The sequence below is a fragment of the Drosophila montana genome, unplaced genomic scaffold (assembly GCF_035044405.1).
Source record: "Drosophila montana isolate Dmon_TW-CO22-7 unplaced genomic scaffold, ASM3504440v1 contig_312_1, whole genome shotgun sequence".
In the NCBI taxonomy this organism is placed as follows: Eukaryota; Metazoa; Arthropoda; class Insecta; order Diptera; family Drosophilidae; genus Drosophila; species Drosophila montana.
Genome location: NW_026998009.1, coordinates 888,917 through 916,466, shown reverse-complemented (window position 1 = coordinate 916,466; position 27,550 = coordinate 888,917). Strand labels below are relative to the sequence as shown.

General features: G+C 35.5%; 2 protein-coding genes across 3 annotated transcripts in view; one reads left to right on the top strand and one right to left on the bottom strand.

Annotated features, from left to right (window-relative positions):
• The window catches only part of Ance-3, a 67,784-nt gene extending 42,569 nt beyond the window's left edge, over nucleotides 1-25,215 (top strand). For both annotated transcript variants that reach the window (XM_064686001.1, XM_064686000.1), the window contains 2 exons: nucleotides 24,067-24,207; nucleotides 24,762-25,215. In XM_064686001.1, the coding sequence (XP_064542071.1) occupies nucleotides 24,067-24,207; nucleotides 24,762-25,065 (445 nt within the window). In that variant the 3' untranslated portion in view covers nucleotides 25,066-25,215. The remainder of the gene's footprint in view (nucleotides 1-24,066; nucleotides 24,208-24,761) is intronic.
• Nucleotides 3,389-5,770, bottom strand: Vajk3. The gene is made up of 3 exons (XM_064686016.1): nucleotides 5,647-5,770; nucleotides 5,365-5,403; nucleotides 3,389-4,556 (listed from the first exon to the last, which is right to left on the bottom strand). Exons 2-3 carry the CDS (start codon nucleotides 5,374-5,376, stop codon nucleotides 3,681-3,683), a joined length of 888 nt encoding a protein of 295 aa, XP_064542086.1. The 5' UTR covers nucleotides 5,377-5,403; nucleotides 5,647-5,770; the 3' UTR covers nucleotides 3,389-3,680.
• Nucleotides 25,216-27,550: the final 2,335 nt, after the last annotated feature.

Genomic DNA, 27,550 nt, shown 5'->3' with positions numbered 1-27,550 from the left:
GCTCATTAGAGCAAAAGTCGCGCTTGCAAAATGTGCAACGTCTTTCCGAGCTTTTTCTCAGACAAGACACAAAACAAAGCAAAATACAAAAAAAAAACAATATCAAAAGACCGAAAGAAAAAAAAAACACAACTTAAATTGCGAAAAATTACATTTCGAGTTTTTCATTTGCCTTGTTGTTGTCGTCGTCGTCTCTGTCATTTTGTGGCAATTAATTAATTTCCAACAAATATGCGTACGTCCTACCCTGCCTCCAACTCCCACGCCCCTCCAATTTATGGCAAAATTATTGCTTTAATTGCCCCGCAAAACTTCAACTTGGCGGCCACCGATTGCCGCAATTTGTTGCTTGTCTTTCGGGTGGCCTTATCGAACAATATCATTGCGTAAATGCCATAATCCATCCATGCAGAGAAATCAGGCACAGTTCCTATGTGCGTCTGCCAGTGTAATTTTGGCAATTGATTAATGTTGGGTTTACAAGCAATTTATGTGCTTCAATGATGTTAAGCTGATTAATTGACCAATACTCGAAAGTACTTGTATTTAAGACAACTAAATATTCATAAGACTCATTAATGTATGTATTACGGCGGGTAGTTGGATTTTCTTTGTTCAAATAGGTCGATACTCGAAAGTACTCGTCCTTGAAACAACTGAATACTCATATTACTCCTTATGTATTTATTTCATAATAGGGAGATAATCTAAAGTTGACTAATCGTATTTGAATGCACTCTTTACTCATAATACTTTATGTATTTGTATTACCACAGGGAGATAAGTAATGGTTTTCATATTAAGGATAAATTAATATTTATAAATACTCATTGTAAATATATTTTAGAAAATGCATATTCCTCTATTAATGGAAAGTACTCATAAGGGAACTTTAAAAACAAAAGAACACTACTGGTATTTGTATTACCATATGCAGATAATTAAAATAACTTCTTTATACTCATTGGAAGTGCGTATAGATTATGGGTATTTCTCTATTGATAGGAAGGAGAACTTCGAAACATTAGTTTTTGTTTTACATGTAATCTCTAGAAGATACTACTGGAAAGTGCTCTTATCTTAGTTCTGAGATCTCCTCAAACCCCACAAAGCTTCAAGGAATTCTAAAGACCTTCAAAGTCTGGCAACAACGAACAGAATTGTGGTCTATGCACAAACTAACCCACTTCGATTAAATTACTGTCTCGGTCTTTAAAGTATTTTGTGTCTAGTGCAGTTTCTTAATCATATTTAATGACACTGTGCTGCATTCTTGTGCTATTTAATTTGTTATAATTAAACCCTACAAAATTATTTTAGTGCAATTAAGTTTTATTAAAAGATCCGCTTGGTAATTGCATAGCAATTGCGCAAACCAAAAGCATAGACAAATACAAATCCAATTCCAAGTGGAAACACCTACGAGACAGCAGCTCAAGAGCGTGTAACAAATGATGGTAGGAAAATATATTGTATGTACAAATAATACCCACAAATAATCTTAGGTGCTTAGAAGTGCAACCGCAAACAGGCTACAGTCAAAGTTAAAGTTAAATGCCACGCCCCCCATATATACGAGCTGTAAAGCCGATGACCTTCAGCTGATATGAATTCTTGTGGCTGCTAACTGGTTCTTGCAGCTCTTTGATCGATCTATCTAAATGAGGTCTTTTTCTGTTGTTGTATTTTTGTTGAACAAGAAACGTAACGAAAGAAAATTAAATCAGAAATTTAATCGTCTCGTCGACTTTTTTATTAGAAAGTTGTTTTGCTTTAGTTCCGTCAGCAAAGTCCTTGAGCATATGCAAAGAGCTGGCTGCGGGGGCTTTGACCCTACATTAGATGAGCTCCAAAACAACGCATAGATGTTTGATATATGTTCAGCGCATTTACAAGGCGCCTTTTTTTGTTTTCATGCCGCCCATTAAAATTAAACCGGATTCAATCCGGGATATCTTAAAGATCTCTGTTCCATCTTCTTTAAGTCTGTGTGTTTGAAAAACCCAAGTGGAAAATGCAAAATAGCCCCAAATTGTTTTAAACGATTCAATTCATCAAATTCAAACAAACAATTTATTGTTTATATTATATTTTATTTTTTGTTTAGAGCTTTTTTTTATGGTCAATTAAAAGTTGTGCGCTTGCCTCTCGCTCTCTTAGAACCTGGCTGCAGTTGCTTTTGAAAGTTGAAATTTTGGTATTTTGCGAGGAAAAACCCGGCCATAAATGACATATACAAGTGTTCGCTCTGGTTTTTATTATTAAAATTTACAAGCGTTTCGAGCGGTCGCTTCTGCTCGCGTGACCTTTTGTTGAACCCGACACAGCGCTTAAATCGGGAACTGTGGCCTTGCACCTGTCGGATGAATCGCATTACGCGCTGGCGATCAAGATATTCGCAGTGACACGCGGATCCTTATCATTTATGGATCGTCTCGCTATATCATCCTTTAATGCCAATGACATGTCGTTCCTCGTCTGCCAAGCATCCCGAAACTGGGTCAGCTCGAAAAAGTCACTCTAAATTGTCCACTTGCTGCTTGGCAGCGTGAGAGGACATTTGCCATTCGTTTCATAGTGTATGATCTATCAATCAATGCACTTTAATATTAAAATATGCTTTAAATGTCAGGTTAGGCGAAAAGAAGAGCTTGACATACTTATTTTCTGTTTGTTCAATATATTTAACTCTTTCACAGTGGAAACTACTTAGAAATTGATCTAAATCCAAGCAAAAATTATACATAAAAATAAATTTTTAAATAAATAAATAATTTTATTTTTAAAAAAGTTGTTAAAATTTATTTTCTTAATAACGTTATGTTACGTTATGTCATGCTATAACCATGTCTGTCCGTCTGAATGCTTTTTTACAAGCCATAATGTATAAATCAATAAAAAATTATTGTTTGTCTCTTAAGCATGCGTATTGCTCTTCTATGCGATTTTCATGTACTCAAATTAGGCCTGTTGATAATAATGTGGTCAAGTTCTGGGTATGTCCTGTGGAGCAAAGGGAAGCCTGCATATATATGTATGTTTGTATTTGCAAATAATTGGATTTATGTGCACACATAATGTGAATTATTAAGTAGCCCTATCTAAGATTTTATTATTCACAATTTATATGGTATCTATAAAATTGTTGAATGTAATAATATACACCTATGTGTTTCCTAGAAAAGGGAAATAATTTAACTAAGAAAAACTCCGTTTATATTATTTTATACAATTTTATTTCTTAAAACATTTTTACATCATTTTTTTTTATATATATATTTCATTCATTGTATGTTGAAACCTTTCACTGATAAACAACAGCAGCTAAAATGTTTATAAAATTCGTTAATTCTTTTAAAAACAATTAGCTGGACTTTATCCTAAGCTATTATTTCAAACATAACAATGCTCCATTTGATGGTTTTTGGGAAATAATTTACAAAAGGCTTTTGTTGTTCTTCCTGGGGGTGGTTTTTTAACTTAAGGTCTAACAGAGAGTGGCAGGGTGGAAGTTCTACTAGAACCTCTTGGAAATTATGTAGGGGAGCGCAGAGACCGTGTGAGAGTGTTTTGTTTTTCTTAATTTTTGTTGGACAGAATTAAAAAAATGTTGCTAAATTTGATTCGGCTCATATTCTGGTAAGTCCTTGGCGTTGCCCCAAATAGATTCCGCAACCGCTCTACTTGTGGTAGCCAGAATGATCGGCGTACACGCTGGCATCATGACCCGCACCGCTGATTGGGTAGCCGGTGATGGGGAATTTGCTGACGGCATAGGTGGGGGCGTGCTTCACAACGGAGTGCGAGACATGGGGCACCTTCACGTAGACGGGGTATGGGCGATCGACTGGCACATGCACGGGCACCTTCTGGATCTTCTCCACGTAGACGGGATATGGCTTCTCGACGGGCACGGGGTAGGGCTTGGGCACCTCAACGGGCACTGGACGATCGACGGGCACATGGATGGGCACCTTCTCGTGACGGATAACTTCGTAGGGCTGTGGCACTGGTACGGGCACCTTCACGTACTCCTTGACGGGCACGGCAACCTTCTTGATGACTTCGTAGGGCTGTGGCACGGGCACTCTAACCTCAACGGGCACACGCTTCTCATGCACAACTGGATAGGGACGGTCAACATGCACGGGCACGGGCACACCCTTGGTCACGTAGATGGTCTTGTGCAGCTCAGCCTGTTTGCTGATCACATAGGGAGCGGGCACGGCATGGGCTTGTACGGCAACGGCTGGTGCGCCATAAGAGATGCCACCACCACCACTGTGTCCATAAGAGATGCCACCACCGCTGTGTCCATAAGAGATGCCACCACCGCTGTGTCCAACGGCAATGGCGGCGGGTGCAGAGTGTCCATAGGAGCTCAGGCCATAGCTGGCGCCATGACCAAGGGAGCCGTGACCGATGTGGCCAACATCCAGACCAGCATGGCCATAGCCGTAGCCCAGATCGAGCAGACCGCGTTTGTCCAGTTTCTTCTCCAATGGCACCTCATCGGAAGCGCAAGCGGTAGCCACCAGCAAAGCGGCTAGGCAGAACTAGGGTAGAACAATATGGACAAATTAAAAAGCAATCCAAATTCATTTGTAATTCGCAACTTGTTCTAGCAGCCAACTTAATAAGTTATGCAATGAGCGGCAATTGAATTAGGTAATCAGATTAGAAAGTTATGCTATGCATATATGACGCCCATTTGGCCACAAATTGAGGCGACAACATTTCGCTTTCAAATGGTCAAGTGAAACGCGTGCGTGCGGCGCATGCGTAATGCGATGCACAGCCAAGCCCGCCCCCGACGCACACACGCCCACACGCCCGCAGACATGACAAAATGCGACCGGGGGCAACATACGTCACGCATGCGCATTCGCGACTTTGTAGGGCAGTGTATTTACCGTTAGCTTGTGTGTTCATAATTTTGATTACAGTGTACAGCAAAATGTGTCTGGCAATTAAATTGATGTGCATTTATCATTTTATGGAGAGTCGCCGATTAGCAATCTTGCATTGATTCAAGTTGAAGTTTGTCATTTGTGTTTGAATGATTTTCATTCATGTTGGCCAACATATGAGCATTATGCAATTTGTGGACAGGAAGTGAACGGGGCGGTCAAGCACCCATAAAGACGAGCTGCTCATAAATTGCATGAATATAATGATTTGTAAGCACTTAATCTATGTGGGAGTTGACTTCAATAGTTGTTTATTTATATCTAATCATAAACAATGCCAAATTTCTCACACACTTAAATCAATAACTAATTAATTCCTTTTTTTTATATAACCCAGAGCCACATTATTTGCACATAATTAATAGAAAATATGATATTGTTATTGTTTACTTACGAATACTTTCATTGTGAAGTCTGTTGGGAATTGCCAAGGCTGTAAATAAATAATAGAAAATTTTGCGCATATTAATATTTTACATTTTTATATAAGAAAATAAAAACTAAACACTGTTTACTTAAAAAATTATTTTTATATTTTTTAAATATGTTTTTTTTACTTAAACACAATTCCAAATATTGTTTTGAAAAACTTAAAAATTGTTGTTGATTTCGTTTAACTTAAACATTTTACACGACAATTAAAAAAAAAAAACTTTGTTCGTTTGCCAACACTTACGAGCAACGCAGAAAATGATGTTGTAAGGATTTGTAGAATCACACACGATTCCAAACCTTTGACTGGATGCTGTCTGTGGTCAGTGGCGCACTTTTATACCCCCAAAGAGTTTTTGTGTCAAAACGAAACTGAAAACGCCGTCAAGCTCCCAGCGCCAAGTCCGTCGTAAAAAAGAGCTTTTTTTTAACCCAAGTGAGAGACGCTTGGTGCTCTCTTTTAAGCAACAAAAGCTCGCGCCAGCTGTGCTGCCTTGGTATTGGTGAGCTTTGTGCATTTGTGTGCGTTGCGCTCGGAAAGTTTGCAGCGGAAGCGCCCACTAATACAGACGCGCCGCACTAATACCAATGCAAATGCGCTTGTCTTGGTTTGGCGATTGGCTAAAATTTCGAGATTTTTCAAAATTGATCAACTTGCGAGTCATTAAAAAAGCGTCTGCGTCAAGCATTAATTACTTTTGCGTCCAGCAAAATAATATATTCTGGGGAATTCCAAAGAAATTCCTTATTTATTAGTTTATTTCATTTAGTATTTTTTTTATCCGCCTGCCTTTTACTTGCTGCCAATAAACAAAAAACAAAAAAAATACCAATAAGAAATGTCAATGGTTTGGTTCTGAACAGTTTTTATGTGAGCTTCTTATGGGTTTTTTGCTATGTTTTTTTTTTGGCTGCAAACCTGCTTTGCGCCTGCACTCGAGTTGGTAAAAACCCAAAAAAAATTTGGCATATAAACTCATTTTGTTTTTTCTTTATTTAAAAAGAATTTGAGCAGATTTATTGCTACAATCTTGTATTATATTTAGAGAATTATATAAATTATATTAAATCAGTTGATTCTTATAAATTATTTTAAGAGATGTTTCTCGTATTAATTCTTTTCCTCAGATTCAAATGATTTAAATGAACCACTAATTTATGCAATTTTTGTTTATCAATTTCTGGCCATTTCCCACATTTCTCATCTTAAATTGATATTGGAAACAGTGGATGCGATAAATTTACACTTTATTATGACTTTATCAGCATGTTTTACCTTGCACTGAAATAAATTACCTATCGAATATATAGAAATATTATGGGGAACTCGTGTCTTTGGACTTAAATATAGATATTTCACTTAAAAAACTTTTATTTGCTTTATTTGAGTAAATATATTATTAATTTTCGATGTAATATCAAATTAACAAATATGTGGAAATCTCTTTTTTTCATTCGGATCTTCATGGTCAGGCTCCTGTAAAATTGTTCCATAAATTTTAAATAAAATTTCTTTTTATGAGATTTTAATGTTTTGGCATGTTAAGATCGGTTTTCTATAAATAAAAATGTCAGTTTCTTAAGTTATTCATTTTTCTGCTTCTGTGAAAATTAGCCTACATTAATGAACTCTTATTAAAGATCTTTAAAGTGTACTTTAAAGTCTGAACTTTTCACAAACAGGGAAATGTAAAAGAAGATATATAGCTAAAATTTTAATTTTAGCTTAAGTTAGGGTATGTTATATATATAATTAAATTGTGTATAAATATTGATAATAAAATGGGCTATACAATCCTTTAATGATAATTCCCAATGGAACAATACTAGAGAATACATTTCGAATATTCAGCGAAGGTTCTCACTAGTATTTTCTGCAAGTGTAGCTCAACGCGCTTTAAGCTTTTCCTCATGGGCTAACTGGAAGCGGAAGCTGCAGACATTTGACATTTTTGCTGGCTATGTGATAAGGGCGGGCGGGCGGTGTCGGTGTGTTAGCTGTGATGTTTGATAGGGCACGCACTTTTGGGGAAGTCTTGTAAGTTGTGGTATGTGGCAATTGCAACTGCTGCAACTGCAGCAGCAACACATAATCATGTGGCAAGCAGCCAAGAAAGAGGGAGAGATCGTGTTTCTAATTTGAATCACAATGTTGCAATGCTGCAATGCGGCAAGCGTATCTGGATGTCAGGCAGACAGGCGTAAGTAACTGCTGAGGCTGCCACAGCGGCTGATTGGCGGTTGAGTCGGCAAAGAGGGAGTTGCCAGCAGTGGGTGGTGGGTGGCGGGTGGTGCCGCATCGTGTGCAATGCGTGCGGCAAAAAGTGAAAGGCCTTTATGGGTCGCACAAATGAGATTATATATCAGAGATGCATAGCTGCGATTTGGCAATTGCTGGCATAATTATTTCTCCAACGCTTGACGCAATAAAAATTAAACAACAACAAAAAATAAACAAGTAAACCTGTTGGAATATCGGAATTTATATAGTATGAATATTGCGCATATAAACATAGATTTGCATTTTCTATTGTCTGGCTGAAAGAAGATTCTATTAGTGGACTTCTAACTGGAAAAACAATAAGAATTTATAGATATAGATATATTTATTTTTTATTTTTCGTAGCGACCTTGTTGGGGCGTATTAAACAACTTTCCAAAAAGCAGACTGCTATAATTTTAAATGGAAGATGTTCACAGTTTGAATATGAAATGAATGGAATCAAGTTGTATCTGATCTGATTTGTAATTAATGGATACAACTTTAAAGCAAGTCAGCCAAAAGGTTTGCTTTAAGGTTTCTGATATGCCAAGAACTTGAATCTTTTTGTTTCATTTGTAATAATTTCAATATTTATTGTTTTATTTTTTAACAAAACAATGGGAGCTCCTTGAATAAACATCAGCTCAGTTAGTTCGGTAAAGAGAACATCGGAAGTAGAATTTCGATAATTAATTTAAATAACGTGTTTTGCCCTAAAGTGTTTCCTAGTTTGGGCTACTAAAATGTCAATTTATTCTGATAACAACTTTACAGAACTTGATGATACTACAAAAATTCCATTCCGCTGCTTATAAGCGATAACTAAATCAAAGCATTTGATTGCTTTTTAATTGTAATAAGACTAACCTGTAGTTCTTATTCCTAATGTAGTTTTAGGTCATATCAGTTTATTTTTAGTTGATATAAGTTGAGTCAATCAACTGGTTCGTTGCATGAACTAACTCTGTAAGCCCAACACGATATAAATAGATTCCAATTTACGACTACTTCCTTATTGAAAATAATGCATTTATAATTGAAATAGTATAGTTATGGTTACTTATGGTCATATAAGTAATTATTGTTCGTTAATATGGTTCTATTTCTAGTTGAACGAGTTTAAGTTCACTTAGTTTTCGTTTTTTTTTCAAGTAAATGTGCCGTCAGTTCATTCAATTAAATAGAACAGTACAGTAAAACCAGCACTATTTCACTTTGATCTAATTCATTGAGTACTTAAGACTAAACTGCAAGTTGAGTAGCAATATTTTTTATTTCATGTTTGCCTTTGTCAACGTCTGGTTCATTTGATTCTGGTTTAGCTAGTTCTGGCTTAATCTAAAATAAATAAAATTATATTATCTTTGTATTTTCCATATCTAAGCGTCTAGTTCATTTAGTTCTGGCTAAACTAGTTCTGGTTCCTTGTAAATTAAATGAATTTATGCCATTGTTGCATTTATACTATTGTCTGGCTTATTAAGTTCTGGTTCTGGTTCCTATATTTAAATTTAATGAATTAGTATTATTCTGGTTCATTTAATTCTGGCTCAGCTACTTTGGGATCCTATATTTACATTAATCGAATTCATATTATTTTTTGGTTCATTTATTTCTGGTTTCTATAAATTAATTTATATTATTGTTTTATTTTGCATACTTCAATTTTTGTTTTTTTTTTTTAGTTCTGGTTCCTATATTTAGATTTAGTTCATTTAAATTGTTCCACTTTGCATTTTGTCTCGTTCAATTAGTTGTGTCTCATGTGGTTCTGGTTCCATTCAAACTAAATAAATTTATATAGTTGGTACATTTTGCTTCTCTCAACGTTTGGTTTATTCAGTTCTGGCTCAGCTAGTCTTAGTTCTTGTTCCTACATTTTAGTTAAATTAATTTATATTATTGTTTTATTTGGCATACTTCAATGTTTTGTTTTATTGAGTTCTGGTTCCTATATTTATATTTAATTCATTTAAATTGTTCCATTTTGCATTTTGTCTCGTTCATTTAGTGATTCACTTGAGCTTCTGGTTCCATTCAAACTAAATGAATTTATATAGTTGTTATGCATTTCTCAACGTCTGGTTCATTTAGTTCTGGCTCAGCTAGTTCTAGTCCTTGTTCCTATATTTTTGTTAAATTAATTTAATTTATTGTTGCATTTTGCATAGCTAAACGTTTGCTTTATTTAGTTATGGCTCAGCTAGTTTTGGTTCCTATATTTAAATTAAATGAATTTATATTTTTTGTTGCGTTTTGCAAGTGTATTCAGACTGATGGCGTGCACTTTAAAGGCGCAACTGGACTAAATGGTCAACTTTTACTTTTGCAATATGTGTCGTTTTCTATGTTCGACCAGATGGAACCAAGCCAAAAACCAAACCAAGTCAAGCCAAGCAACCAGTGCAGCTGCCCACAACAACGGCAACAGCGACAAACGTTACGATTCTGTCAGACAACGAACCCAACAGATGCGAGTTACAATTGAGAGATGCCTGCAGCAGCGGGCATGGGGCAAGGGGCAGGGGGCAGAGTCGGTGGTGCTTGGTGGTTGTGGTGGTTGCTTTGGCTGTGTGAGTTGGCATGCGACTTGGGCGCTTTGTTGCATGCGCTCCGGATTGCAACATAAAAGCCAGGCGACTGCTCGTTACAGCCACTCCCCTTCTGGCTGCCAGCCCCCCCTCGCTTATCTTCTAGCTGCCCCATTCGTGTCGCTACTGCTGCTACTGCTACTGCTGCTGCTGCTGCTGCTGTTGCAGTTGCAGTTGCAGTTTTTGTGCTTCGCATTTCGGATTCTCATGTTTGGCATCGCCATAAATTGTGGTCAACCGATGCAGCCGATGCGACGTAATTCATTGATTATAACGACAACAATAACTGCAATGCAATGAAGTAGACATCCCCCTACTCCGCGCCCCCTCTAAGCATTTGTTACCTGCTGATTTATGGCCAATTGTCTGCATGTGTGTGTCTCTTTGGTTTTAGAAGGCCCAACCACTTGATCAGTTGTTCGGTCTTGTTTGTAATCCAATATGCGAAAAGGCGGCCCAAAATTAGCTAATATAATTATGGTTTATTATTACAACAACCACAAGACAGCGTGGAACAGCTGCCATGAGATCTACAGCAGTCGGTGGGGCAGGCCAGTCTTTTATTGTCTGTCTGTGACTGTCATGCGATAATTCACACAATTGTGCTGACGGTCTTATATGGTGCATATATTCAGATCGTCTGGCGGATTGCAGCCGAAACAACACTCGCTTACCAAATACTCTTGAGAGAATCTGACAAACGTGTGGCAAAAACGTAGACATTGTTATAGACATTGTTGTTTAGCAGTTGTAATTGGAATCGAAATACAGAAATAATCAACTCGACGAAATAGCATTTTTAATTGGTCAAGAGATCTTTGAAAACAGCTATGATTGAAATTGATCTTAAAGTAAAAGCTAATGCTAGGCAAAAATAAATATGAAATTAAGAGAAAGCTAGAAAATTAATTAGATTTAAATATGATAAATCTAAATTTATGTTAATTATTATTTTGTTATAAATATTTTTACTATTAGTATTATTAATTTTATTATTATTTTTTTTATTTTTTTACCATGTTGTTGTAAAATCATTATTAATATTAATATATATATATATATATATTACTAATATTAATAATAATAATATTATTATTTTTAGTATTATGGCTATATTATGTATAGTATAAAATATACTATACTAGCGGGTATAAACCGGCTTTGCCCGTGGCACGTATGTTATAAAATCAATGTTCTCAAACAAATTTGAAATGATTTTGAAACTGATCGGACGGTAAACAAATAACTTTCATACAAACGTTTTCCGCCAATTTATCACTGTTGCGGGTGGAATTTCCCAAATCGCTGAAATACGTATTTATTAAGTTCTTATGTAGAGCTTTGAAAATAAGTTTGAAGCAAATCGGATACAACTTAAAACTTCGCCCAAAAAATCTTTTGATCGCATTCCCCCCGAAGAAGATTGAATTCTGCGAAAAGTGTGAAGCACGTCTCAAATGATATTTCTTATAGATCTCTGGAAATGAATTTGAGCGCGAAACGTCACCCAACAAATCTTTGACCTCCATTTCCACCCAGGAGGAACGGATTTTCCTAAAAGTGTGAAACACCCCTCAAATGAATTTGAGCAAAGATCTTTGAAAATAAGTTTGAGGCCGATCGGATGGTAAACAAAAAAGTTACATACAAACGTTTTTCTCGATTTTTCCACACTTGCGGGTGGAATTTCCCGAAACCCCGTCATAACGTGCACCTTCATTACTTAAATGACGCTTTTTCTGCTTAATTTCAAATTCATAGACAAAGTCTGAGGTTCGAACTCTGCCCTCGTTGTTTAATTTATAATGACTGGGAGACTTATATAACTCATCTGATAAAGAAAGCCTTTCAGAAGAATACACGATATAGATATATGTATGTATATTGTTTTGTTTTTTTTTTTAATTCTTACAGACCATCAATCAATAAATATTTCAGAAATTTTAAATATGTTTATTATATTTAATTAATATAAAAATCGATATAAAATACTTGAAAGTTACAGAAGCTTAGATAAACGACAATTAACATCATGAAAGACATTTTAAGAAATCTTGCCATGATGCCGCATTCTGCTTAAAGTTACAAATTCGACAGATGTTTACATTGATTAATTAACCCAATCTCTTAATTTATTTATATTTTGTGCTACCTGCTACCCGGTTTTGCACTTCATTTCAATGCCAGAACCAGGAAACATATTTTCTGTCAATCTTGCCTTCACAAGCTTTTGATGCAACAGTTAAGCCCTTTACATTATTTGTGACTTTCCCATGCCTGTAAATTATAAAACACAACTTTTCGATTTATTTTAATTTTATGTTTAATCTATGCGCATTCGTATAAATATATATATATATATATATATATATATATATATATATGATATATATATATACATGTATTTTTTTTATTACATTTTATTTTGCCTAGTCAATAGCCAAGTCGAGCAGAAGAAGTAAAAACTGGTTGCTTGTCGGAAATCGCTTAAGTTTTTCACTTGATATGTCAAAATGCCAAAATGTTGCAGCAGCCGTACAAACGATCGATCGGGCCAGCCCATGTATATATATATATATAAATATGTATGTATGTGTGTATGTATGTGTGTGGGTCTATATGGAGAGGCATTAAGCATACGCCTTGTTGGCCATTTGTGCGCGCATTTCGTGGCCAGCCGCAAATCATTTAAGCGCCAGAGGTGTGCAAACTGAGCAGCAACAACGAAAACCTGCTAAAAGCGACAACAACAACAACTGCAACAACAACTGCATTGGGACAGAAAAAATAGAGCTCAGCTTCCTTTAGACAACGTTTTATAGTATTTGGTTTTTTATTTGGTCGCCGTTTTGGCCGTTTAGAAACATTGCGGATGCAGTCGCAGACAAGAAGTTGGGGCCGGTTTTTGTCTTGGCCATAAATAGAGCCAACGTTGTCGTTGCTGTTGTTGCTGTTGTTGCTCTTGTTGTCGTTGTTGTTGTTGTCGTTGTTCGATGCGGTGCGTTGCACAATGCAGCCAACTTGAATGCACTTTCAGTTTCGCGTTTCGAATTCGAATTCAGTTTTCAGCTGTGACATAAAATCATTGCCAGACATCGGCGATCATTATTTGATTCTACACTTAATTATATCATTAGTTGTTGTTATAATGCTTGTTGTTGTTCTTGTTGTTGTTGTGCCAGATCCGTTTTGCTATCTAATTAGCATTTAATTTGAGTTCATAACGTCAGCAGCTGCCCCAAGATCCGTGCCAAGATCCGTGCGCATAAATCAATATAGTTTCAGTCGCATTCGCCAAAGCGCCAATAAATAAATAAAAATAAATAAAATACAAATAAATACTAATACAAATACTAATACAAAACCAACTCGTATTCATGTTCCACAATGCGCTGAAGGCAGTCAACATATAAAAAATCGCCAATCGGCTAAAAAAAGCCAAGCAGCAACGCTCGAACTTGATCCAATTCTTTCCTAAAGTGCAATACCAGTTCTTAATACTTACTCAATTATTTCTTATGTTCTTTAAATATGACTATAAGACGTATATTCTATATGGATCGTGTTTAGTTATAAATATAAATAGTTATTGTTATAGCTGCCGGACCTCAAGACAGCTAAACTAAAAGAAATAGTTATATATATATATTTTGTATCTGCAAAAACGCGGAATAGAATGTGCATATAAAATGCTATTTAGATAATTAATTGATGGCTGTAAAATTAAAGTTTAATCAATTAGCTTAGATTTATATTATTTTAAAAAAATAATTTTTAATTATTTAATATTAATATTTATCCTAGTACCCAATTTAAATGGATGTAAATATTTTTGTTCTTTTGGAAAATTGTCAAGATTTTGTATGCGTGTTTATTTAGAGTGTCTGCATAAATTTGATTTAGAAAAACTTTGCTCTAAATACTTTGTCTTTTTCTTGAATAAATTTTTTAAGATTCGTTAATTGTATATATAGAAAAAAGGTCTGAAGCAAATGTTCTCAAAGCTATGAGCTTTTTAATATGTATTTTATTTAATTTGCACTGTATAGAAAATCAGCAACAAGTTGCATTCAATATATTTTTATTTTTTATGCAGAAAAGTTGACCTTAACATGCAATTTTAAAGTGCTGCTTCAAAAGGTTATTTTATTTTATGCGTAACCAAAGAAAAGAACGTTAAACAAGAAGCTTTGCAGATCGCCGGCAAACTATGTGATCTATTGGTTCACTACACAATGATGAATATATCACATTTTACAAATCCTCACAAAAAAACTTTACAAGCCAAAGCTCTTTACTGGCATTAATAATTGCTCTTTATGTCCAGAGGTCTCGTAAATGCCCTCAATTCATTTTGTGGCAAAGTTTTAGCTACTCGAGTTGAATGATTTTTATGGATATGGCTCAGACGATGGCAAAGCATAAACATATATCAGTTGCAATTCAAATATGTTTGTTTTCTGAGTGTGTGTGCGCCGTGAATGTCACGTTAATGTGGACACGTTAAGGTCATTTGGACTGTTTTTTTTAAAACAACAAATGTGGTTCAATGTCCAATGCAAGCGGCCAGCAAACCCAACCACTAACCCACTAAGCCACTGACCAGCCAAGCGGCCAATGCATTCAAACGTTTCGCTGGACGCGGCGGCGACAAGATTCAAAACTCTGAAACTGAAATGGCCAAAATGCTGGGCCTCAATGTCTTGGCATGTCCAATAATTTTTTTGGGCATGTAATTTTGTGGTTGGACACAACATTTTCTCTTTTTGTTTTTCTTGCGGTTTGGGTTTTTCTTTTTGTTATTGTTATTATTATCATTGTTGTTGTTGTTGTTATGGTTGTGGCTATTGTCAAATGTTTTCACATTGTTGCGCTTGAAAAAGCGAAAATTTGTGTTTGTTATTTAATTATTTCACGACTCGACCTTGACATTTATCAGTTTGTCGGGCACCATGGCGCGGTTTTTGTAAGCCAGATTTGAGTGGGACAACGACGCGTAACTACCATAAATTGTTTGAATATTATTAGAACACAAATATAACAATACTTGACACTATTTTACAAGCAACGGAGGGCTTTGATGTTGTTGATGCGAGATTAAGCCTGAGACATCTGGAATAAAAAACTAATAATTCATGAGCTACTTCTTGAGGCTGGGTTTTGCTTCTATTTCTCCATTTGAAGCTAAGGGTTTCCTCCAATTTGTTTGTTTTGTTAAATTTAAATTTAAAAGTAAAATAATCTTTTTGAAATTTTGAATAATATGCTCCCAAAAAAGCTGCTAAAATTTTCCGGCTTAAAACCAGGTCTGCCAGAAGAAATATAGTCTATGGTTCGAATCCACTTTAGCATCGGTTCAAGCATTGAACATATTGAACATTTCAAATTTTACTTTATAATTTTTATGAATATGGCATATTCAAGATGCGGGCCAAAATATTTAATTATATAAAATATTTGGTTAGCTGAGGTTTAATTTATTAAAATGAAAACTGAAATAAATTTGTTGTTATATATTTTGTTACTTTGTTTACTAAGGCTCGATCAAAAGTGTTATATTTGAACCCAAAGCTCGTTTCGCGGTTCGGTTCGGCGGATTTTTTATACAACTTTATTGGATTGGAGGTTCGATTCAGACACAAATTGAAATGTTAGGCCTAATCCAATTCGGCTTACAGCTTGGTTCAAGTCTACTTTGCTTAATAATAGACCAACATTATTGTAAGCTTCTATATTACATATAATTAAACCCTGATGCTGCTTGATGTTACTTAATATATCATATATTAGCATCTATATATTTTATTTAAATCAGTTGTCACATACATTTTTGTTCACACATTCCAATTGGGAATGTTGCAAGCGTTCGAGAAAGACAAAAAAACACAAGAGCAACGAAAAATAAAAAAATTCATTTTAATGCACACTTTTCACAATGTTCGATCACGGCTCGACTGCAGAAGTTACAGAAACAACGTGCCAAAGTGCCATTAAGTGCATCAGCAGCAGCAGCAACAACAACCACATTTGCTGTGTTGTGTTATGTTTTTGGCACTTGGCAGCAGTTGCCACATCGTCGCCACATTTTCCCAGAGACGCGCAGAGACCAAAGCGACCAGAAGCCGAAGACTGCGACGGTCTCTCAGACATGACCCAATAACAGGGATTAGCAGCCGCAGCAGCAGCAGCAGCAGCTGTTGTTGCTACTTGGACTGTGTCTGTGTGTCGACTGAGTTGCCACTGCCACTCAATCATTCAATCAGCAACACCGGCTGCCACAATGCCTGGGCCTGGGCCTGGGCCGACAGGGGTTAACGCGCTCGTCCAGTCAATCAGTCAGTCAACCAAACAGGCAACGAACAGTGTCGGCAATTAGTCCAATTTTTTCGGTTTTTTGGTTTTTTGCATTTTCTGTGCTAAAATTAAATATTGCGAAAATTCTTTTCAGCTGCTTCGCTTTGGACATGAAAACATGTGTTTGCGGCGGTCGCAAAATATTTGAAAAATCTTTAGCTCTGTAAAGCAGCCGCAAAAGCAGCCATTCACAAAACGGCTTCAATTATTATGCTACCAGCTGCCTTTTGGTGCTGCGGGGCGTATGAGCAATGTCGTTTAACCGCTCGGCGCTAATGAATGGTTCCATAGCCGGTCGCTGCATTTGGAGCCATTTTTACTGGTCGAAAAACAACAAAAACAACAATAATAGTAATAAACAATTGCAATTTGCACGTACGCAGCAATTGAATAATTTGAGATCTCGAATCAAAAGACTTTTGGCCGCAAACTGTTTGCTCAATCAGCAGCTCAACTATGCAATTATTGTATGCCATTTTTTTCTTTCTCATAATATCCATTTAAATGTTTAACATAATTTATGTAACATGCGAACTTAAACCAAGAATTCGGAGAACTCGATCAAAAGACTTTTGGCCACTAACTGTTTGCTCCTTCAGCAGCTCAAATATGCAATTATTTTACTCCATTATTCCTTTTTTTTCTCCTGATAATATTCATTTAAATGTTAAACATTAATTTTAAATGCAGCCATAGGTCACATTAAAACTAAATACCAAGCATTTTGACAACTCGAATAACAAGTCTTTTTGCCGCAAACAGTTTGCTTAAACGGTTCGGTCAAAGATACAATTATTTTACTCCATTCTTTTTACTTCTGATCCATATTAAATGTTTATTATGATAAGCCATCATGGGTAACAATGAATTTAAAAACAAGAATATTGCACACACCTTTTGTATAAACGTTTTTAAAAATCTAGTTAAGTCGATATATCTGATTTTTTACAATTATCAAAATGAAGTACTTTTCTTAAGAAATTCTAAGTAGTCAAATTCTTGAAAGAAGTATTTTGTTATTTCTTTTAAACTCAAAAATGATTCATACTAAATTGTAAAATTTTCAATGAAATGTTTTAAACTATATAATATACTAGCGGGTATAACTCGGCCTTGACTGTGGCACGTATAAAACACATTTTCTCAAAAAAGCTTGGAAACTGATTTTGAAATTGATTAGACGATAAACAAACAACTTTTATACAAACGTTTTCCGCCAATTTACCACTGTTGCGGGTGGAATTTCCCAAATCGCTGAAACAAGTATTCATTATATTCTTATGTAGAGCTTTGAAAATAAGTTTGAAGCAAATCGAAGAAAAATTAAATATATATATTTTAATTTTTTTTTTAAATTTTTTTTTAAAACTCTGCGAACACTTTTTAACTGCCAAAAACTATAGATGGATATACAGATATAGACTATACAAATAAATATTTATTGCATGGCACAAACATTAAGAATTCACGAATTTGGAATATATATCCTTGCAGTTTCTGAGATCGAACTAGACGAAGAGTTCAACTGAGATTTCAGTGTAACTTCACAAGCGTGTGTTGTCTTGACCGAAGGTTGTGCTATTAATAGTTTAGCTTAATAGCTTCTATAGAAATATAAATCAATAATTTGTTTATAATAATAACTGTTCATATTTTGTTTTTTCCCCAACATAATTAAGAGCGCCGGGTTAAATCGGTGAATCCCCAGAGACAATAGACAAAATTATCTACCAGCTTGGGCGAGCCCAGTCTGCACCACTCTTCAGCTGGCCCAAAGAACAGGCTTTTGCATCATTAACATAGCTAACAACTCGCCGAACTTATCAAAATTCACAGCTGATTCTCGTATAGCAAAAGAAACAGAAAAAAAAAACTATTTATATGAACTTGTTCTGGAATCAGTCAAAAATCAAACAGGCTTTTTTGTTATTCTTGCTGTGTTAAGCATTGCATAATTATAACAAACAAAAAAAAGAAAAAACCAAATCAATTTAGTTATGACTCGACAGCTTTTTGCAGCTATTGTGATGCATATAAAAATAAATGTTGCGCCAAGCCGCAAAATGCCACCAGCTCTAAAGACGACCCTGAGCTTCATATAAAACTGAATTGCGACTATCCGCAAAGCGCTTTAAAACAAACCAACCCACAGAATAGATTGAGATTAAATCACTTGACGACTTTATATAGCCGAGATATATTCAAGGTATAAAATTTTTAAAAGCTATAAATGAGTCAAAAGTTATGTATATCCGATGTTGAAAAGCTTCGAAAATATTTAGAATAATTTAGAATCAAAAATGTTCGATTTCAGAAGAAATCTCATTTGAGCAATAATAGTAGTATAGCACCCATTCTGATTTGTACAATTTTTATGTCTTCTTATACTCTCCATCATATTTCTTAGACAGCTAACATATTCTTCATTCTAACATACAATTACATATGTATGCTTGCGACAGTGTAAAGTGGACGAAAAAAATAAAAACGGTGCTCAGAAAATAGAGCAAGCGAACGAGCTTACGAGAATAACTCGTCCATTAAAATTCTTGTTAGAGCGATAAGCAACAACTAAAATATGTGTGAGTAAACACACACACAAACAATTAGATGCACAGGCGAGGGCCCAACTAACATAGAGAGAGAGAGAGAGAGAGAGAGAGAGAGGGAGAGAGAGTTCACAGTTGACGAAAAATATTGGAGCACAGAAAATTTGAGCCGTCAGAAAAAAGAAATTAGCATTAAGAACAGTATTTGTATATATTATGTATGTAGATATGTATCTTTTAAGATAACATCAGTGTGTACTTCTTTGCTCTGAGCTCATTGACATTGTAATCAGCTGTGTTCACCTGTCTGCTGCTGTGCTTTGAGCGCAGAATTTCACCTCTCTTATGCTAATGTTTTCCGTCGGCGCACACATTGAATTTGGTGATCAACGCAATCAACAGCTGCCGATTGAGCGGTGCCTGCCGTTGGCATAATTAAAGTCAAGTTCTATTTTGGTTTAAATACATTACTATTTAAAAAGATATAAAAAAGAAATGCAACCATAAATTAAGGTAAATATAATATAAATAAGAGTTGATTTTGGAATTATCTTTTTAGATTTCATCGAATCATTTACGAGTTCCGAATAACAGAGCACAGACATTATTTACTAACTGAAGCCATTATTCGGATTTTTATATTTTTCATCCAAAGTTGCCTTGTAAATTTGCGCTATAACTATTTATTCTGTTATTCCTTTTATTGCACTAAGAACAAAGAAATCGAACGCGGACTAAAAACATTGACGAATGTATGTACGTATGTGCACAAGTCCCAAGCAAATGGTGAGATTACAGTTTTGTCATCGATACGTACATATGTAAGTATATGTATGCATTAGGCAAAACGAAAACAAACGACTCAGACACAAAACTGAAGTGCGTGACAAAGAGAGCAACGTGTTGTCCATTTGTATAAGTCTTTTAAGTGTGGAAGCTGAACAGACATACATACATACATATGTACGTATTGCTCTGCTCTGAAAGCATTTATAGCTATGTGCACATGTGTTCTGCTGTGCGTTGACTGCAGAAGTTCACCTCTCTCAGCTAACGTTCTCTGCGGGCGCACACTTAATTGGTCGAAGTTAGTAGAATTTGGTGATGAACCCAACTAACAGCTACCGATTATTCGGTGCCTGCATACATATTAAAATCAAGTTTTGTGTTTCATAATTATTTAAAGAGACATAAAATGCAACCATAAAAAAGGTAAATATAAATGAACAAAAGACGATCTTGTAATAATATGTGTGTCTTTTTAGATTTTATTATCACTTACAATTTCGAATATTAGAAATTGTATAAATTTGATAAATTGAGTCGGTCGAAAATACAATTTTGTCGCCGATGCCCACGTATGTATGTCTGTTTTAGTAAAGTGCTGTCTATTTGTAAATGTAGGTATGTATGTCTTTTAAGATAACACCAGTGAAAACTCAACAGACATACACACATGCGCATTGCTTTGCTCTGAACGCATTTACATTGTACATTGCGGTGCATGTGTGTGCTTTGAGCGCAGAAGCTCACCTCTCTCCATTTGTGCACACAATTGAGCGAAGTTAACAGGATTCGGTGATCGAAGCACTCAATAGCTGCTCATTGAGCTGCCGTGGCTGCCGACGGCATAATTAAAGCCAAGTTTTATGATGAATAAAATACATTATTGTTCAAGGACACGCATAAGAAGCAACAAAAGAAAAGGCTCAATATAAAATAAGTAAAGGACCTTCGATTGCCTCTCAAAATTCTAATTATAATATTCAACTAAATTTAACATAATATCGCAGATGACACTTAATGTCATGCTTTTGGCGGATTTTGTAGTTTTTAGCAAAGTAAAGAAATAATTATATTGCATTTATGCTTTTTTCAAATTCAGCAAACCATTGAAATAGTGCTTGGGAACGTGAAGGCCCACATTCGTGCAAAATTGGCACTGAGATGGTTCAAATGTATGCATTGAAACAGCAACGCATCCTCGATGGTTCCTAGTTGACCAACATATCCATGGTTTCACCATACCTGGATATAGTCCTGGTGAACCTAAAGGTCTAAATCCGTGCGAAATTGGCACTGAAACAATCCAAAAATGTGTATCCTTTTTTCAGCTCCCAGCCCCTCCCTACTACTACTCAGTAACACCCCCCGATGGTTTCTAGTTGACCAACATATCCTTGGTTTTACTATACCATTGATATAGTCCTTGGGAACCTAAAGGTCAAAATCCCTTCAAAATTTGCATTGAAATGGTCCAGAAACATGTATGATTTTTTTTCAGCAGCCCTTGCACATGAACTGTTAATTAACAGCCGTCCTTACAGCACCCAATAAATATAATATTTTTTTGATCAGCTACTTGCTGAGCATTTCTGTTCGCCTGGTACTTGAATGAAATTTTGGTACATATTTGGCACGCAGCCGCTAACGAGGGCGCCCCTTTCGGGTATGCAATGCAATTTTTCATTTAATTTTGTCTACCAGCTACTTGCTGAGCATTTCTGTTCGCCTGGTACTTGAATGAAATTTTGATACATATTTGGCACGCAGCCGCTAACGAGGGCGCCCTTTCGGGTATGCAATTATGAATATGATTTTGAGCCCTTGAAAGTAAAAAAGAACCCTAATTTGTTTAAATGTTTTAAATAATCAATTTATTACTTTTAAAAAGTATAAATTTGTTTATTACAGATACTTTGACAAGAACCTATATTTATTATTGCTTATTTCATTTTAAATCCTAAATGTAAGGTCTAATTCCGGAAAATTTGCTTTGTTGGAGTCTTAAGAGTCCTTATTGTCGATTGTAGTCCTTCAACTCCTCCATCTGAAAAGATAAAACTTTATTTAAATTAAAACGTTGTTTAATAAAACACAGTCATTTTAAGTAAAGAAAAAAGGACATAACTCGGCCATATCCTTACGGATTTTCAAAGGACATGCTGCGTTAGCATTGTAGGACCCAACTGCATCGAACTGCATCAAAAAATTAAGGTGTCATCTAAGAATCATGTACTTGGTAAATTTTCAGTTCCCGGGCGCAAGGAAAATTGGCTGAAATCACAAAGTTACAGTAAAATCGCAATATCTCTGGAACTACAAATACAATCTTGATGTCCTTTGGCCAGTTCTTAGTCCTGTTCAATACAATTTTTGATACAGGACTCGTCAAGATGAGGCAGGATATTGCCGAGTTATAGGCTATTTTCTGTTCATAAATTTGTCCTTAAAACTTTTTTGTCTGGAGGACTTTCGTCCTTTGGGTTGTAAATTCTCAAATGGGAGGGTGAGGACACTTTGCTGGTCAAAGGACATCCCGATAGCCCTTCAAATGGCGAAGTTAGCCCGGATTTGTTCGGTTTTGGCCAATTTAGCGACTAAACCCCTAGAAAAATGTTTATTGGAATTGTCGAAATATGAAAATCCTTGAATGCCATTCGATAATCTTGGTCCCAACGAGCTCAAAAATGTATATCATTCCGATATCCTTAAGCATTTGGCCAAGTTATGACTAAAAATAAAATGTCCTTTTTAGAAAAATAGTTATATTAAGGAAACTACAAGGACGATTTTGATGTCCTTTGGCCAGCTTATAGCCTTGGTCCATACGCATTGTTTGACGCAGGACTTCCCAGGATCCGCAAGGATACGTTCGAGCTATGGCAATTATAATATAAAAAATGAATATCCTTATATCTCAGTTGCTTAAAGGACTTTCGTCCATTTCTTTGCATTTTCTAAATTGGCCTGGCAACGACAGTAGGGGGCCCAAAAGACATCCCGATAGTCCTTGTAATGCTCAAGTTATGAACGATTTTGTGATAATATCCTTTTTAAAAAAAAGCTCTAGCTCGGGCAAATCCTGGCGGATTTACAAAAAACGTTGTGCGTTTGAATCGAAAGGACCAAGTGTATCAATCTACATTTAAGCATCTTCGGATTACATACATTTTTACACGTGTGACAAGGAAAGAATATATGAAATATTTTGAAAACTCCAAGGACTATTTCGACGTCCTTTGGCCAGTTGATAGACTTTATCAAAGCGAATTGTTTTCTTCATAGGTGAAAAAAAACATGCGTCCTTTTAATTGAATATTTTGAATTGGTAAGATGAGGAATATATGCTGGCTAAAGGACATAATAGCTCTTGAAGTGGCCAATAGGAATAATTTTTGATGGAATGTCCTTAAATACTAATGCGAGCTCAAAAGGTGACATACTTAAATTTTTCTTAACATACTTGTTTAACATTTACTTGTTGCTAACTTTCATTTGATTATTCATTATTTTTCTCGACATTTCTAATATTCATATATGATTTATTCTTTATAAATTTAAATAATTAATTGCATATCTGATTTTTCTATTATTTTAAGGTGTTGTATTTGCTTATATATTTATTTTCCTTGCCGTGCTATTTTGTGTACTTTTTGATATTTGTTTTCCAATTTAAAGTATTACTTTTCAGATTTATAGTCAATATCCTAGCGATACAAGATATATGTTAACAAGTCATATATATATATCTACATATTTTGAATATACATTCCGAGATTCTGACCCACCGAATAGTGACTCTGCCCCATGTCAGGGAAATCAAATGCATTGCGATTAAATGAGAGCTGAGCAGACTTTTGCATTGCGATTGCAAAATTCAAAATCGTTTGCAATTTGTTCTGGTTTAGTTGTAATTGTGGTGCGACCTTGAGGCGCAACGTAAGCGTACCACAGCGAGTCGCTCGGTTTCTGTGCTCAACTCTCACCCATCGCAGAACAATTGACAATTTGTACAATATACTCGCATGCGGTCAACAAGCGTGACCGTTGCCATTCTAAAACTCATGTTTTTAGCCATACATATATGTATGTATCTAATTCATATCTTGTTTTGTATCTTGCAGATACTTTTTCTCCACGGTGCTGCAGTTCCAATTGTATCGAAGAATGTGTCTTGTCGCTGGCCAGTATGTGCCCAACGATCCGCGTAAGCCGCTGCACAAGTGCGACATCTATCGGCAGCCAGCCGCAGGCAATCTGTTAAAGTAAGTCAAAAATAAATTATTTATAAATAGTTGAATACCATTTAAAGTATTATAATTGTCAGAACAAAGAAACAATAATTTAATATGCCTGCTTGTTTTCTATATAACTTCTAATTAATAAACAATTTTTTACTTTAATCTAAAATCTAATTCTAAGCTTACATCTTAATATATCATTAAAAATGTATAATAGACTAATTGGATGTAATTTTTTACTAAATTGGTTTCAATTTTGTTGAACGTAGAGTTGTATATTCAATACTATGATAATAGATAATATCTCAATTGGAAAGACAACTCGTTCTTAACAAAAAAAAAAACAAATATATTATATTAATATACATTTGACTTAATTTCATTGAATTGCGTATGGCATAGTAGATAACTTTTAGAATTCCAATTATTGAACTTTTCTTATATTATTTGTTAATAAATATATACATATATTTTCATTATAATACATTTTTCGATTATATTTTGTAATAGTTAGCAATAATCTTTATAAAATTCTTAATGTCTCTCACACTTTCTCTCATTCGCTTCGATTCCCATAGACAACTGATGGCCAAGGGCGCATCCCAGCCCTGGCAGGAGGTGCTGGAGGAGACCTTGGGCGAGGGTCGGCTCGATGGCAGCGCTCTGCGTGAGTACTTTGCCCCGTTAGAGGAATGGCTGCGTCAGGAATCGCTGCGCACCAACGAGTATGTGGGCTGGAATTACGATGGGGACTACTGTAAGCGAAGCATCGAGACAGCCGGCCTGCAGATCTTTGGGGGCTACTACAACGGCGTCTCCAGGCCGCTGACGAACCTACTGCTGCTCACGCTCAGCGCCTGGCTGAGCTATCTAACTATCTAAAAGCTGGCATATTCTATAAAATCAATATATGTATATATATATTTATATATATTTATGTGTGTATATTAACTTCCGCTTTAATTCGAGTCAAGTTGAACTTGAATCAATGCCAAAAACAATTTGAAAATAAAATCTAATCAAATGCATAAATGGAAATTTGTTTTTTTTTCTTTTTTTTTGCTAACAATTGCTTTTACAGGGTATATTACAGAGGGTGGAGGAGGCAGCTGTGATGCGGGTCATTGGAACGCCAGCGTCGCACGCATATTTTAACTGCAGCTGTTGTTGTTGTTGTCGTCGTCGTTGTTGTTGTTGTTGTTGCTTCATAATTTAATCAACTAATAAAAATAATAAACAAAGCGCTTGGACTGCAGTTTGCTTTTTTATCTCTTTTTTGCTCAACTGGTTTTTGTTTTGTTTTTGTAAATTTGATTTAATAAATTGCAAGCCACAAGCGACGGCAACTGCAACTGCAACTTCACTGTAAACAAGATAATCAACGCCGTGCGCTCCGGGTTGGGGCGTGGCCGGACCATGGCGAGAGGGGGGGGGGGTGCGGGGGGGTGTTGGGCTAGCTCAGTGTCAGCTTTGTTCTCAAAGTTTGTCTAAGATATCAGATACTTGAGTTAAGTGAGTGCTGCGCTGTCCAAACTGGAGTGTAAAGTGGGCAGTGCGGGTCAGGGGGGCGTGGTTAACTTTGTTTACAGTAACCATTGCAATCAGCGAGATGAACGCGAATCTGTGTGGGATTTATGGCAAGTACTATAAAGGATATTATATGATTATCACATCAACAGCAGCAGCTAATGACAATTGCGAATTTGCTTTATTTCAATTGGAGAGAGAAATAAAAACTTTGAATGCGAAACTTTTTCGATATTTTATCCATAACTTTTCTATAATTTATTACGCCCCACTTTAACAATTACTGAAATTGTTTTAAGTTCTGTTTATTATGATATGAACTCATATTTGTCATCATAGAATTTGATTGTCAACTAATGAGTTATGACTCGTTTTTGAAGTGTGTAGACTCGTGTCTCGTCTCCTGTTATTTAAATAATAAAATAAAAGCATAACATTTTTTTTTATTATATGTCGCCTAATAAAGTAACTTCACACATTATAACTCGCAACTAGTTAAAGCTTTATACGCATAAGTAGACCAACAAGTACTTGAATTGGATGAGATTCATAAACTTGCTATTCAGACGATCCTTATTGGAATATTGGGTATTGTATAACATGAAAACTTGAGCTTCGTCTTAACACAAAGAGAGGTCGATCAAAACCTAAGATCAAGCAAAACAATCCTTAGTTTAAATAAAGTTATTAATTTATACTTAGTTCTTACAGCTTTTAGTTTAACTAAGCGATCAAAATAATTATAGTTAATCGATTAGATAAAGATTTTAAAAACTTAAGACAATATATTAATAACTATTTCAAGAAATCTGAGAATCAATATAAATAATAATAATGATAAGAATAGTAATACAAATAATAATGATAATAATAATACGAATAAAATTAATGACAATAATATTATTATTTTTAATAAAAACTACAATAATAATGGTAATAATTACAATCATTATCAGATATATAACTATTATAATTGTTTTCATAAATAATAAAATAAATTTTAGTTCATATATATTAAGTTTATATCTGAATTTAATTTCTTTGAAAATGTTATTTTATTTATTTGTTTATATAAACTAATCATATATGTAGGGCCTTCAGCTGGACAATTTTGAAAATGTTAATTTCCCAACAGCTGCTGCGCCAATCAGATATAAAAATGTTACTTCATTTAAATTTGGGCTTACGTTAATTTATGCATTCTCCCACGTTTCGTCAACTGTCGCCGACTGTCAACAGAAAAGCGCAAATGCAGCAATAACAAAAACAAAGCGGGTTTGCCTTGCACCAGCAGCAGCAGCAGCAGCAACAACAACAACAAGCGACAGCATTTTAAGGACATTATCAACATTTCAATTAGATGCAATCATGATCATCGTCATCGCGCTGAGCGGAGATGGAATGCAATAGGGGGGTGGGGAACTATCAGCGTTCGACTGGAGAGTTTCAGTACAGCTGCAGTGGAGACTAGTCTGTTTGTATGCGTGTATGTGTGTGTCGCATTTCACTTTCATTGTAGAATTCAACTGTGCAGTGCGTACTTCCGCCCTGTCGCCTGCCGCTGCCAGCCCCCCCCGACGCCGCACAGCGGCCTTCATTAGCTCGACAAAAAGTGTCGTCGGCGTCGCCAATTTGCAATGACAACAATTTTTATATATACATACGTGTATATATGTTCCCCATTTGTTTACTGTTCACCGTTTTTGGAGAAGGAACACGCGACCAGACGTGCTATTGAATCGGAGCCAACGGGAAAAAAACAGTCACTACGAGAGTCGCGTTCCATGCGCACACGCAACGCATTTCGAGCGGAAAGAATCAGAATTTTAGTTAGAAAAAA